This window comes from Sinocyclocheilus grahami, unplaced genomic scaffold, assembly GCF_001515645.1.
Source record: "Sinocyclocheilus grahami isolate Dianchi unplaced genomic scaffold, SAMN03320097.WGS_v1.1 scaffold124.1, whole genome shotgun sequence".
NCBI lineage: Eukaryota > Metazoa > Chordata > Actinopteri > Cypriniformes > Cyprinidae > Sinocyclocheilus > Sinocyclocheilus grahami.
In genome coordinates this window covers 1,236,861-1,251,546 of record NW_015505303.1, presented here as the reverse complement: position 1 = coordinate 1,251,546, position 14,686 = coordinate 1,236,861, and the positions used below count along the sequence as shown (strand labels likewise).

Genomic DNA, 14,686 nt, shown 5'->3' with positions numbered 1-14,686 from the left:
GAGAGCACTGAGGGCGGTCGTCAAGGGAGCAAGCTAGTGAAATGTTGCACGCGCAAAAGAGAAGGTCTGCACACATCCAAAAACTTAATTTAAACTCAGATCGCGCGCATGCAAAATGCACTTTTGTGTGCTCAAAATATGATCTTTCGCGCGCAGAATTGTGGCAGAGATCTAACCCTATAGAGAGCTGGCATCACCTCGGCTGTATTTAGCAGCCTAGTCTCTAATTGGCTGGAGTTATGGCATATTGTAACGCTGGGTTGTGTTGAGCAAATGAGCCGTCGGCATTTAGAGAGCACTGAGGGCGGTCGTCAAGGGAGCAAGCTAGTGAAATGTTGCACGCGCAAAAGAGAAGGTCTGCACACATCCAAAAACTTAATTTAAACTCAGATCGCGCGCATGCAAAATGCACTTTTGTGTGCTCAAAATATGATCTTTCGCGCGCAGAATTGTGGCAGAGATCTAACCCTATAGAGAGCTGGCATCACCTCGGCTGTATTGAATTTTAAAACCCAGTGGGTGTGGGGAATGTCCTGAGATACTGTTTCCCTGTCGTTGTTTTTATGACTTGGACCTTTTTTCTATTCTGGTGTGGTCAGATGCGACGTTCTAAGCGGATGCGGTCGCCAGATGGCTGGATCGCGGAGTACAGCTGGGAGGAGAGGGTGGAGGTGCACAAAAGACCGAAGCGCAGCTCTCGCAGCGGGGAAAGAGAGCGGCAGCCCGGGAGAACTCATCACTATAAGACATACGAAAGGTAAGACTTACTCACTTTTAAAATGTGAAATTAGCACTTATTTTGTTTCAGTTCAAATGGTGTCGTTAGACTGTTAGATTTGTTGTTGGCATTGAGCCCTGTCAGCTTGTCCTGCGTGTTTGCAGTGCCTTGAAATGATATACAGTGTAGCATGTTCTTGGATTCAGAAACAAACTGTCAGGGTGACAAGTGCTGTAATCGGGCGTGTCAGAGGGTCCTGATCAGTGTTTGCAATTCAGAGAATCCCACTGATGTAAAATCCTTCTGACGTTAGATTGCCAAAATTTCTGTAGCGACGATTATTACGTTTTCAGTTTCTGTCCACAGAGCTGCCACATTGTTGTTGTGTTTTGTACGGTAGAAAATGTTAACAGCCATTTCATTAGTTTTCATTTGACCCTCCCAGGCATTTTGAAATGCAAACTGAGAGCTTGTAAATGCCCGTTCACTCCAAGAATGAGAGTGTGTAGATATTAGTGTTTACACCAGTGAAAGGTAACATTGTTTATTATAAATGTGTGTTGCGAGTTATATTGTCCACCCTTTTAAAGTTGCTATGAAATTAAATTCTGTTTTCCAAGTCATGCTTTATCTTATTGTGAATCATTCATCTATGCATTCTGTTTAGTTTTACAATTTAGTTTGACCTCCTAATTTTGAATTAGTCGTAACTTTTGCAAGCTCTCATTCATCTATTTCCATTTTTGAGCGCAATATCCTAAAATCCAATCAACAACTGATGAATTGAACAAAAATGCACTTTTTGATAAACTGTTACACTTGGATGTACGTCAAAACACGTAAAAAATGTCTGTTGCTAAAACTCAAGCTCTTTAAAGTGGGGTGTATTCTTCTAACTGGCGATCAGTGTTCATCAGGTGGGGAAAAAATCACAGAGTAGGTACAGTTTTGAGCAGGCCCAGAACAACCTTAACTCTGCTGTGTAAAGATGCCCATAATTAATTAACATTATAGTAGGGCTGGACGATATGGCCAAAATTTATATCACGATATATTTCTTAATTTCGGTCGATACGATATAATTCCGATATCGATATGAACACTATTAAAAAAAGCCTCATAAAAACGGCCACAACAGATGTCTGTACCTACAAACTTATGAAAAATTAATTTGCCAACTCTATGAAACCTACTCCTATAAAACTATATCATATTTTAGGAAAAAAAATGGCGCAAATAAATAAATGTTCACCTTTTATTGGTATTTAGCCTTCATACAAACAAGAAATGTGAAATCACTGCCAAATAAATCTCAGACTCTCCTTATTAATATGAATATTTTTTACTTCAAACTATAGGCTAACATACCAGTCAAAAGTTTTTGAACAGTAAGATTTTTAATGTTTTTTAAAGAATTCTCTTCTGCTCACCAAGCCTGCATTTATTTGATCCAAAATACAGCAAAAACGGTAACATTTTGAAATATTTTTACTATTTAAATTAACTGTTATACATTATAAATGTCTTTATCATCACTTTTGATCAATTTAAAACATCCTTGCTAAATGAAAGTAATAATTTCTATAATATCAATTTTAAAAAGAGCTTTTGAATGGTATAGTGTATAACAAAAGCTTTTTATTTCAGATAAATGCTGATCTTTGGATCTTTGACCTTTTTTCTATTCTGGTGTGGTCAGATGCGACGTTCTAAGCGGATGCGGTCGCCAGATGGCTGGATCGCGGAGTACAGCTGGGAGGAGAGGGTGGAGGTGCACAAAAGACCGAAGCGCAGCTCTCGCAGCGGGGAAAGAGAGCGGCAGCCCGGGAGAACTCATCACTATAAGACATACGAAAGGTAAGACTTACTCACTTTTAAAATGTGAAATTAGCACTTATTTTGTTTCAGTTCAAATGGTGTCGTTAGACTGTTAGATTTGTTGTTGGCATTGAGCCCTGTCAGCTTGTCCTGCGTGTTTGCAGTGCCTTGAAATGATATACAGTGTAGCATGTTCTTGGATTCAGAAACAAACTGTCAGGGTGACAAGTGCTGTAATCGGGCGTGTCAGAGGGTCCTGATCAGTGTTTGCAATTCAGAGAATCCCACTGATGTAAAATCCTTCTGACGTTAGATTGCCAAAATTTCTGTAGCGACGATTATTACGTTTTCAGTTTCTGTCCACAGAGCTGCCACATTGTTGTTGTGTTTTGTACGGTAGAAAATGTTAACAGCCATTTCATTAGTTTTCATTTGACCCTCCCAGGCATTTTGAAATGCAAACTGAGAGCTTGTAAATGCCCGTTCACTCCAAGAATGAGAGTGTGTAGATATTAGTGTTTACACCAGTGAAAGGTAACATTGTTTATTATAAATGTGTGTTGCGAGTTATATTGTCCACCCTTTTAAAGTTGCTATGAAATTAAATTCTGTTTTCCAAGTCATGCTTTATCTTATTGTGAATCATTCATCTATGCATTCTGTTTAGTTTTACAATTTAGTTTGACCTCCTAATTTTGAATTAGTCGTAACTTTTGCAAGCTCTCATTCATCTATTTCCATTTTTGAGCGCAATATCCTAAAATCCAATCAACAACTGATGAATTGAACAAAAATGCACTTTTTGATAAACTGTTACACGATATTAATATACTACAAAAGATTTATATTTCAAATAAATGCTGTTCTTTCGAACGTCTTATTCGTTCTTATTTAAGGAACCCTAAAATATGTATTATGATTTCCAAGGAAATATCAAACAGCATTGACCCCAAACCTTTGAGCAGTAGTATATGTCTGTAAGAAAGCAAGTGTTAGTTTATAGTGAGGAGAGGATGATGGCAATTAATGTTCAATGTATTACAGAAGCGTGATGAGAGAACCTTGAAGAGGTTGGATGTGAAAGTTGTGGACTTTGGCAATGCTACCTATGACCACGAGCACCACACCTCTGTGGTGTCAACACGCCACTACAGAGCTCCGGAAGTTATTTTGGGTAAACTGTTTGCACTATTATTTTTGCTGTTGTTTATCCACTAAAGCATGTTCATGATTTTGAACATTGCAAAATCTCTGCTGGCAGAACTTGGCTGGAACCAGGCGTGTGACGTGTGGAGTTTGGGCTGTATCCTGATTGAGTTCTATCTGGGATTAACGTTATTTCAGGTGCAAATTCACAAATGCATATTTTATTATTCTACTTAAATGCAAAATACTTACAAAAACTCCCTCTTTTTTTTAGACTCACGACAGTAAGGAGCATCTAGCAATGATGGAGAGGGTTCTAGGCCCCATACCTGCACACCTGCTTCAGAAAACCAGGTGCAGTATCGTAACTTGAGACTAGGCGTTTGTCACTTGTTTCTAAATACATGTTTCTTACATGATCAACGATATGAGAGGTTTTTAGATTTGTCATGGTCTGTCTTTGACTGATGCGTGACTGTGCTTCATTGTCAGGAAACGGCGTTATGTGCATCATGACAAATTGGACTGGGATGAGCACAGCTCAGCAGGGAGATACGTGAGGAAACACTGTAAACCTCTAAAGGTAAATATTTCAAACATTGAACTGCTTATTATGCTTAGTTTTGATTACATTATGCTGCAGATACTGACTCTTTATTAAAAGCTTTGTTCATGTAAACCAGTTGATAATATCTATAGCCTCAAAGCATAGGCGGAGGGTGGACCAACTCCAGGGTAAGGCTAAAAGCAGCCTAATCTATTAACTATAAACATCATAAACCTGTCATAAAGGTGTCATGTAGGCTAATAAAATATGTTTAATGGGGCTGACAATTTAATAAAAAACATTAGAAATCGGTAATTATAAAACGTTTCCTTTCAAAGGTTATTCAAACAGCGAATAAAATATTATACCGAAAGTGACATTGTCACTAACTTTGATCTATCGCTATAAAACTATTGTTAAAATCACTTAAGCTGTCTACACTGTTAAATAAATTTTTTACTTACATTGTACATACATCTGCGCGTCCGGAATTCAGTCAGCGAACGGCACGCACTCAAAACGGATGAGTTTCAGCGATGACTCATCTGAACGCCTCTGATTGGCCATTGCATTCCTAAGATCAACAGAATCGTGTGTGTGATTGGTTATAATGCGGAACACTGTAAAAACGGCTAAAATGTAATACAGTGCAACATGAGCAGATCTTAATTTAATGCCGCAATCGACACTTTCTATTCATTTTCTATTCAAGTCGTGGCCTAATGGTTAGAGAGTCGGACTCATAACCCAAAGGTTGTGGGTTCGAGTCTCGTACCGGCAGGGATTGTAGGTGGGGGGTGTGAATGTACAGCGCTCTCTCCCACCTTCAATACCACGACTGAGGTGCCCTTCAGCAAGGCACCGAACCCCCAACTGCTCCCCGGGCGCCGCAGCATAAATGGCTGCCTACTGCTCCAGGTGTGTGTTCACTGCTGTTTGTGTGCACTTTGGATGGGTAAATGCAGAGCACTAATTCAGAGTATAGGTCACCATACTTGGCCACATGTCACTTCACTTTTTATTTTCATTTTGTTAGCAACAGTCATATTAGATTTAATTTGTTTGTGCAGGGGCATTTTTGCCCCAACTCGCTGTGGACAGGGGAAGGCTTACACACGCTCCGCCTATGCCTCAATGTTGTTTTTGGTCACTTTGTACTGTTTATAAGCACAAGTACAAAATGTTAAAGGTTTTGGAATGAAAATACTGAATGTTTTTCTCTGAATTTATGGTTGTTTTTTTGGTGATACATTCCAGTGGTCTTTAATTTTTCCTCCAGCAACTGTGCTTGCTGTATGTTTAATACTTAATTAAAAGTCTTGTGGACTACTAATTTTGGAGATGTACTGATGCCAGTATGTTAATGAGACACATTTCTGTTTTGGTTTGCCTTGATGAAAATAATATAGTTGAATCTCTGCGATGACTCATCTGAACGCCTCTGATTGGCCATTGCATTCCTAAGATCAACAGAATCGTGTGTGTGATTGGTTATAATGCGGAACACTGTAAAAACGGCTAAAATGTAATACAGTGCAACATGAGCAGATCTTAATTCAATGCCGCAATCGACACTTTCTATTCATTTTCTATTCAAGTCGTGGCCTAATGGTTAGAGAGTCGGACTCATAACCCAAAGGTTGTGGGTTCGAGTCTCGTACCGGCAGGGATTGTAGGGGGGGGGTGTGAATGTACAGCGCTCTCTCCCACCTTCAATACCACGACTGAGGTGCCCTTCAGCAAGGCACCGAACCCCCAACTGCTCCCCGGGCGCCGCAGCATAAATGGCTGCCTACTGCTCCAGGTGTGTGTTCACTGCTGTTTGTGTGCACTTTGGATGGGTAAATGCAGAGCACTAATTCAGAGTATAGGTCACCATACTTGGCCACATGTCACTTCACTTTTTATTTTCATTTTGTTAGCAACAGTCATATTAGATTTAATTTGTTTGTGCAGGGGCATTTTTGCCCCAACTCGCTGTGGACAGGGGAAGGCTTACACACGCTCCGCCTATGCCTCAATGTTGTTTTTGGTCACTTTGTACTGTTTATAAGCACAAGTACAAAATGTTAAAGGTTTTGGAATGAAAATACTGAATGTTTTTCTCTGAATTTATGGTTGTTTTTTTGGTGATACATTCCAGTGGTCTTTAATTTTTCCTCCAGCAACTGTGCTTGCTGTATGTTTAATACTTAATTAAAAGTCTTGTGGACTACTAATTTTGGAGATGTACTGATGCCAGTATGTTAATGAGACACATTTCTGTTTTGGTTTGCCTTGATGAAAATAATATAGTTGAATCTCTGCTCCTTACTCAGCAATACATGTCCTCTAAAACCCCGGAGCATGAGCTGCTTTTTGACCTGCTGCAGAAGATGATGGAGTATGATTCTTCCAAACGAATCACCCTGGAGCAGGCCATTGGACATCCCTTTTTCAACTCGATAAGAAAAGAAAGAAAGTGACTTTGAGGCGACACAAAATGAACCTTACTGCTCCCAGGGAGACTGCTGCTGACTGTATCAGTCTGCTTTAAGACTGCCTGCATCATTACCTCTGTCTATATTTATTGTCAATTTGATTATATGGGCCAAATTTATCTGTACTTTTGGCAAATTAAACTTGAGTGCTTTGAATACACACCATTTGTGACTTTATTTAGTCATTCTTTTTAATAATACTGAACTGACATTCAGGATTAGTGTATAGTGATGCAGATTATCAGGATCTTTTTTCCCCAGTTAGTGCTATTATAAACTCTGTCCTGCAGATGGCACCAAAAGGCCTGTTTACAAATGCTCTCCTAGTTCTGCAGCCCTCTTTAGTTCGGATGTATTTTTTGAGCAGAGCACATGGACATCATGTGGAAAAAAATCTTGAGATTTTGCAGGATGAAATGCAAATAATCTTTGTTGCAACTAAATTCTGTTTTTATTACAGATGGATACAAACAATTCCTGCAATAAAGGCTATTATAAAGCACTAATAATTTGACATTCAGAGGGCACATGTATTGTGCCATGCACAAAAAAGTCATCTTTTGACCCTTGCGCGTGTTTAATGTGAAATTAGTGTATAGTGATGCAGATTATCAGGATCTTTTTTCCCCCAGTTAGTGCTATTATAAACTCTGTCCTGCAGATGGCACCAAAAGGCCTGTTTACAAATGCTCTTGTGGAAAAAAATCTTGAGATTTTGCAGGATGAAATGCAAATAATCTTTGTTGCAACTAAATTCTGTTTTTATTACAGACGGATACAAACAATTCCTGCAATAAAGGCTATTATAAAGCACTAATAATTTGACATTCAGAGGGCACATGTATTGTGCCATGCACAAAAAAGTCATCTTTTGACCCTTGCGCGTGTTTAATGTGAGTTTATTTTGGACACTGCCTTGTATCTACAGTTTTCTTAAGTTCAATTTGCGCAATCGAAATGGTATTTTGGCGCATAACGCGCAGTGAGGTTAAACAAAAGTTATGTTTTTGACCTCTAGTGGTTGAAGCATGAAACTACGAATTACTCGCGAAGGAATGGCAATTACTTGGCTTAATTTTTGCGAGACATCACAAAGAAAAACCGACAGGAGAAAGGCAAAAGACATAGCCTATCATGTTTTTAACCAAGCCTTCTCCTTGCCATACATGCCATATATTAGCAGCATCTTTCATATGCTATATATCAAATATTGGCAATTTTTTCAATGTTACAGGGTATTTTTTCAAAGTATTTCGTGTTTTTGTTTATATTTGATGTGTGTGTCATAATAAAATCTTAAATATTGACAGTTCTTCGAAAGCGCTTGAGCGGCTGTACTATTTCAGACGCGCAACTTTTGTTATTATCCTTGATTCATTTATAGCCTTATCTCACTTTTGTGTTCACTAACGTTTGAAACGTATAGTAAAGGAATAGATGCTCTTAAGACCCCCGTCATCCTTTTGTTTTCTTCTTTTGACCTTTGGGGCGAAGAGGGGGACACACACACACATGTCTGGCTTGCTATCCTTGTGGGGACTCTCCATAGGCGTAATGGTTTTTCTACTGTACAGACCTTATATTCTATTGCACTACACCAACCCTACCCCTAAACCTACCCCTCACAGGAAACTTTCTGCATTTTTAGATTTTCAAAAAACTTAATTCTGTGTGATTTATTAGCTTGTTTACCCGTGGGGACCTCAATTTAGGTCCCCACCGTGACACGAGTCCCCATGAGTCTGTGTATTCAAGTTTAAGTCCCCACCAGAATAGAAAAACAGGTACACACACACATACACACTATTCGAACTCTGTCGTTTACATAGTTTTGTTGACGGCAGTTCAGCAGGGGGGGAAAAGGGGGCTGACTGGATTCTCTGAGGCACACTTCAGAGGGAAACGATTTAACCTGCGCTCGAGACGCAGAGAGCCGCGCGACCGTCAGTAGCTCTCTTCTAGTGTGCGTCACATCGTCGCGTCTCCTGTCAGCCGAAGTTACTCTGAAGCCAGAAACGCCACTTTACTGAAATAAAGGTCTACACGAGTTTTAAAAGAGGAGTCAAGAACAAGGATACTATTTGAACCGTAATGCCAAAAATGGTTTCAACTGGGGATTCAAAAGATGCGTCAAAGACTTCACAGAGCAATGGACATCACACATTACAAATATTTCATTGTTTAACCACCCTCGTATGCTTTATGTTGTCGGCATCTTCGGTGGCAGTTTGTCTGCTTATGAACGTCAAAACATCTCATCTTGAGCGTAAAATTGAGGTTCTAGAGATGGAGCGACTGTCTGTGATTCAACCTGTGCCCGCGACTTTTCGGGATGCGATAGAGAAACTTGTGCAAGAGGTATGTCGTCTATGTTTTTATTGTTTCTTGCTACACTTTTACAAGCATTATTACAAAAAAGTCAAATGTCTGTCTTTCAGTATTTTGTTATGGTTTATATATAACATTTATAATGTTCTAACATATTTATTAGACTATAATGAAGTGAAATGCTCCGTCTTAATTGGTGTTTCCCAAGTATTTTGAGTTACGTGTACTATTTCAGGATTAGCTCAATAAAACACCATTAAACTGAACTAAAAATATCCTGGTAATTTTAAATCACCAGTGTATATATGTAGTATAGCATATAAATATATATTTGTTTTCTCAGAGACTAAAAGAGGGAGTGTCGAAAATTCGCACAGCTCGAGAAGCAGCGCAAGACTGCTCGTGTCCTCCAGGTTTGTTTCTCTGCATGAGATGCTTTGTTTATGTTCTTTTCCCTCCTAAAACGATCAATTGAAGCATATTCACTCTATTTTTATATCAAAATCTGAACTATGCCTTAAATTGGGTCGATAAATGATGCAGCAGGTGCCTCTCTAGCATGTGATGTTGATATGTTCAGTTCAACAGGGACTTGTCTTGAGAAGCTGTTTGCAGTTGTACTTTTTGCAGGTTGTACTTGCATTATTGCAGTGTGTTTTTCAAACTTACGTTTAACGCTGAAGTTATAACCTGCAGTATGAATTTAATTCCAGATGAAGAAAATCAAGTTGAAACTCTGAAAACTCATCAAATCGATACGAAACGACAGAAATTATTATGACAAGTTAAATGGATGGACACAGAGATGTTGTAATGATGAAAAAAAATGTTACAGCCTGGATAAGTGTCAGTGTTCTGACATGTCATTGTGACCACATGCAGAACCGCAGCTTATATACTTCATGCTGAATTAAATAACTCACATGTGGAAATTATAAAGATGCGAGAGGCGCTCCTCTGTCCGCAGAGGCCGGTGGATGCCACAGATTTATTGTGTAAGCTCAGCTACGAGACATTAAAATTCATTGCCAACTATCGGTGCAAAGAAGGGGATAGACAGAGGATACGTAACCTTGCATGAATTTGTTGCTCTGTTCTTATGTTTTAGTCCTTGGAAATTGGGCTGTTGCCTGAGAGAAAATGACAGGTTTATTCCAACACTGTTTAAGAGACGTACCCTCTTCGGGCATAGTGGAATTATGCATGGAGATATTTACTAACCTATGAAGATTTCATGGTAGCGGTGCCTACCTAAAGAGGGCCTCCCATGTACCCTCTGATGTTGTTGCTAAAATGTGGGTATAATTTAACTTGTAGCCCTGTCCCATAGGACACTACAGGTTCAATTAAACTCAACTCAACTCTAAAGCTCTTTTATCTTTTTTCTCTGTATTCTTTTTCAAGGACTGGTTTCATATCTATTCATGTATAACCTTATCGTGCACATTGTTCCTTTCCACGCTTCAAATTTTGCCATGAGCAAAGAGCATATGTAGAGTTTTGCTTCTCGTATCGTCATCCTGAGGTATTGTGGCTAGAAATGAAATCCAGTCTTTTTCATCCCTGATATTGAAATATCAAAGTGGATAAACGAATAGAAGAAAGAACATGAAAGACATCAAAAGTCATCTTGTAAGATCAGTGAACCTTGATAACTTAAAAAGTACTTGTTTTACTGTTTTATTCATTTATCTTTGGAGGAACCATGATGAGTTTTGTGTTGATCGTATTAACATTTATCAGATACTTAATACTTCACTGGCACTTGGTTGGGAAACCATCATCATCACTAGAATTAAAAACAAGAGATCACTTTTCTGAGCAATCAAATGACTTACACCTGACAATTATATAACAGGCAAACAATCCCATATACGTACACTGAAGGAGCCTCAACTGGGAACCAGAAAATAATACAGATCACATAAACAGTGAGCTTTATGATATTTTTTATAATTTATATTTGATAATTCACTGTTTACATCAAAATAGTAAATAGTCAGTGCTATTCAAGTAAAATTGAGCTAATTTTCTCATGGGAGCTTTTTATCGGCTGTTTCAGAAATTATTTCATGACACTTGTTAAGGGTATCTATAATTTACAAGCTGGCTGCTAGTATAATATGGACATTTAAATATGTCATTTACTGTGATATAATGTTTTTTCTGCTCTAAATATACTTTTTTTAGTTGAATGGTATTTGTTATCATTGTACTGAAAGGTAAGAGGCTTTTATACAATTCTTCATTTTAAAGAATATAATTGCAGTTTGTTGGAATTAAGAATTGTTTCTTAGTCCTTAACAGTGAATAGACTTTTTGTCTTCCTCACTTATGTTGCACTTCCTTTCTCCAATTAAAGGCTCAGGTGTTTTGGTGAATCAAACTGTTTTCTTGAGCTGAATGGTAAACCTGAGTCATCCGTCTGTGCAATTTGCTGTTCCTTCCTATGCTTTTAATGGGCTTCTTTTCAAGGCAGACATCAGAAAACACACTTGAACCACAGACACAAAAGGACCAAGACCTGCGGACCGTGAGCTAATGAGCTCAACAAAGCAGTTAATTGACCCAGGCTTCGTAAAAGCTGAAGCCACTCAGACTTGGGCTTCCTCTGAACCTGAAATGACGACACTGGTCACTCAGAGCTCAAAATTAATGAGATACTGAAACAATTAGCCTCTTAGACACTTCCCTATGACATTTGAATTAATTGTAGCTACGAGTTAAGCAGAAATACATCTAAACAACCTCCATAATTCACAAATTATACCACTGGGGGGAAAAATGGTATGGTATATATTTTTTTTAGTCAGTAAAATGTCAACCTTTTGTGAAATGGAAAGGTTCCAAGGATGTTGAAGGTTCTTGGAACCATAGATGCCAAAAAAAAAAAAACCTCTTATTTTCAAGTGTTTATGTACTAAAACGCAAGTTTTGAGCAACCCCTTCTATATGAGTTTGAGTTTTAAAACCCTCCCCTTTAAGTTGCATATGAATCTCTGTGATCAATGTGCTGAAAGCAGTTGACATTCATCTCTTTTGGATTTACTTGTGAGCATCTGTGAACTTGTCGTAATCATTATTACTGTCTTTTTTTTTGTAGTATTGTCTTGTCAAGGACGTAAAATATTACCAAATCGTCATTTCAAAGTGTTCTACTCTACATATTGCAACACAGCAAGAATCCCAGCCACATCACCAGAATACAGATGTTTGCATTCATTGCGAGACTCTATTGATAGATACCACATTCATAACAGAGTCCAATAATACAGCTGCGTTTGTTTCACAAGTGTGCTTGCAGCTATGCTAGCCATTGCTCAGAAAACCTCTTTTATTGCCACTACGGACAAACACATTATCTTAAAACCAAAATCTGAGCGTGACTGTGAAAAGCTACAGTAGGAAAAATCCAAATGTTTCACATAAGTGTGTGACCCCATACCCGAGCCTCAGGGGGATGTAGATCCCAACCCGTCACGGATCCGGACACCTTGTCTCCTCTGTCAGGTTGGGAGGTTGTTCTGGAAACAGAGCGACATGCTTGGATAAGTGTGCTTCTTAAGAATGTGATCCGCCCTTGTTTTATTGGCCTACCCATTGAGAAGGCTGTAAGCTTTAATGCTCCCTCCAAAAGTTGTCTAGGGCTCTAAGGGTTTCGCTGTGGGTGAGATGGAGGGGTACAGATTATCTGTTGGCCTCTGTGTTGGTTTTGAACTTTTTCATGTCTGATCTACGTTAAGCTTTCTCCTCTGCGCATAAGTGTAGTCATATGCTCTACCTTCATGTTGATCTAAGTAGGCATGAAGTGGGGCAACGTGAAAATCTAGCCCTCTCAGTGCACACTGGGTGCTTATGTGTTTCTCCACACCATGTTAGAAGGCTTTTCACTTTGCTGAGAAAAAGCGGATATCTCAAAACCTGCGGCCGAGGAGATGCACTGGAAAATGAATAAATATTTTTCTCCAGAAACGACTGGCCAACTTTAGCGATTGAATCTCCAGCACACATATTGCGTTGTGACTCGAAAAATAATACTGCAGATATTTTTTAAAAGAATAGTTTAACCTGAAATGAAAATTCTGTTGTAATTAACTTACTCTCGTGTGTTTCCTGAAAACGTAAAAAAAAAAATAATTTAAGTTAAAAAATTAATTTTTTTCATCCATACAATGGAAGTCAAAGGTAACCAAAACAGTTTGGCTACCAACATTTTTCAAAATATTTTCTTTAATGTTCCACAGAAGAAAGAAAGTCATACAGGTTTGAAACGACATGAGGGTGATGACATAATTTTCATTTTTGGGCAAACTATCCTTTAAGTGCAGCCTGCGAGCAGATGTGCGGCACAAACGTTTCTTATTACTTTCAATTGACATGAGTCTGTAGCTGCATGGCTTTGTGAAATAGGCGGTCAGAATGTATCTCCATCAGGATCTAGCTAAATAAATACAAAATAAAGGCAATATAGCGGTATGGTTTCTGTACTCTCGGCTTATTAAAAGCATCTGTCTAGTTTGTGGGAGGGCATTCTGGCATACTCTCAACATCACTGTAAAAACTCCGTCCCTGTTTGGCTGCAACATTTCCCAATTTCATTTGAATGAAATGTGAAGCCATGTACCCGCTGAAAATAGAGAGGAGATATGGAAGCAATTATGGTATGTTAGGTCTGATTATCAGAAAAAATAGGTGATTTGTTGATCGTATGGTGGACTTGCGCTTTTTCTCTCCCTCTCATCTCACACCTCACACGAATTTATACATTTGGAGAACATTTATACCCTCCTTGCTCAATCCTAGATGATTTCAAAGATCTCCAATTACAGTAAAATAAAATCAGGGTTCTTTTGTAACTATTTGATAACTGCAATGAAAACGTCTCGGTTACGTATGGTAACCCTCATTCCCTGAAGGAGGTAACGGAGACGTCACGTTGGATGACCGATGAATTGGGATCTCGCTTAGAGAGACCAATCTACTTCGAGTGTAAACTAAACGAGCCAAAGCCGGGGCCTCTCGGTACTTCTACTCATTTGAGGTGAGAACACAGGAGGATACCGGCTCCACACGAAGGCTATAGAATCTAGCGAACGTGTTAGGGGTCGCCCAGCCCGCAGCCCTACAGATATCCGTCAGCGAGGCGCCAGGAGCCAGCGCCCAGGAGGATGCAACACTTCTGGTTGAGTGAGCTCGCAACCTGAATGGGCAGGGCTCACCCTGTGCCTGATAAGCCAGGGTGATGGCATCCACTATCCAGTGGGCCATCCTCTGCTTAGAGACGGCATTCCCCTTCTGCCGGCCTCCGTGACAGACAAAGAGCTGGTCTGAGGTCCTGAAGCTTTGCGTCCGGTCTACGTAGCACCTTAAGGCTCGGACGGGTCAGAGCAAAACTAGGGCTGGGTTTGCCTCCTCTGAGGGCAGCGCTTGGATGTTCAGCACCTGATCCCTGAAGGGAGTAGCGGGAACCTTGGGAACTCTAGGCACGAATCGTTGACCGAAAATGCGTGCAGGTCCCCTACCCTCTTGATGGAGGCCAATGCCAGCAGGAGCAAAGTCTTCATCGAAAGGAACTTCAGCTCAACCGTCTGCAAAGGCTCAAATGGGCCCTGCTGTAGTGCCGTGAGCACCAGAGTCAGGTCCCAAGAG

The 14,686-nt window shown here is 39.6% G+C and overlaps 2 protein-coding genes across 2 annotated transcripts in view; both read left to right on the top strand.

Moving 5' to 3' along the window:
• The first annotated feature begins 594 nt into the window (after window positions 1-594).
• On the top strand, window positions 595-6,867 carry LOC107590099 (dual specificity protein kinase CLK4-like). Its single transcript, XM_016278714.1, has 7 exons — window positions 595-757; window positions 2,627-2,639; window positions 3,581-3,710; window positions 3,798-3,880; window positions 3,957-4,036; window positions 4,175-4,265; window positions 6,548-6,867. Exons 1-7 carry the CDS (start codon window positions 600-602, stop codon window positions 6,692-6,694), a joined length of 702 nt encoding a protein of 233 aa, XP_016134200.1. The 5' UTR covers window positions 595-599; the 3' UTR covers window positions 6,695-6,867.
• Window positions 6,868-8,645: 1,778 nt separating this feature from the next.
• Window positions 8,646-14,686, top strand: part of LOC107590054 (collagen alpha-1(XXIII) chain-like) — a 132,424-nt gene continuing 126,383 nt past the window's right edge. The window contains exons 1-2 of the mRNA XM_016278663.1: window positions 8,646-9,067; window positions 9,381-9,450. Coding sequence (XP_016134149.1) covers window positions 8,801-9,067; window positions 9,381-9,450 — 337 coding nt within the window. The 5' untranslated portion in view covers window positions 8,646-8,800. The remainder of the gene's footprint in view (window positions 9,068-9,380; window positions 9,451-14,686) is intronic.

What these genes read in the sequence shown, in the direction of transcription:
- LOC107590099 (XM_016278714.1), top strand. Translation starts at nt 600, where the DNA reads ATGCGACGTTCTAAGCGGATGCGGTCGCCAGATGGCTGGATCGCGGAG. An exon ending in CACCTGCTTCAGAAAACCAG is followed by an intron (nt 4,037 to 4,174) that starts GTGCAGTATCGT and finishes CTTCATTGTCAG; the next exon opens with GAAACGGCGTTATGTGCATC. An exon ending in AACACTGTAAACCTCTAAAG is followed by an intron (nt 4,266 to 6,547) that starts GTAAATATTTCA and finishes CTCCTTACTCAG; the next exon opens with CAATACATGTCCTCTAAAAC.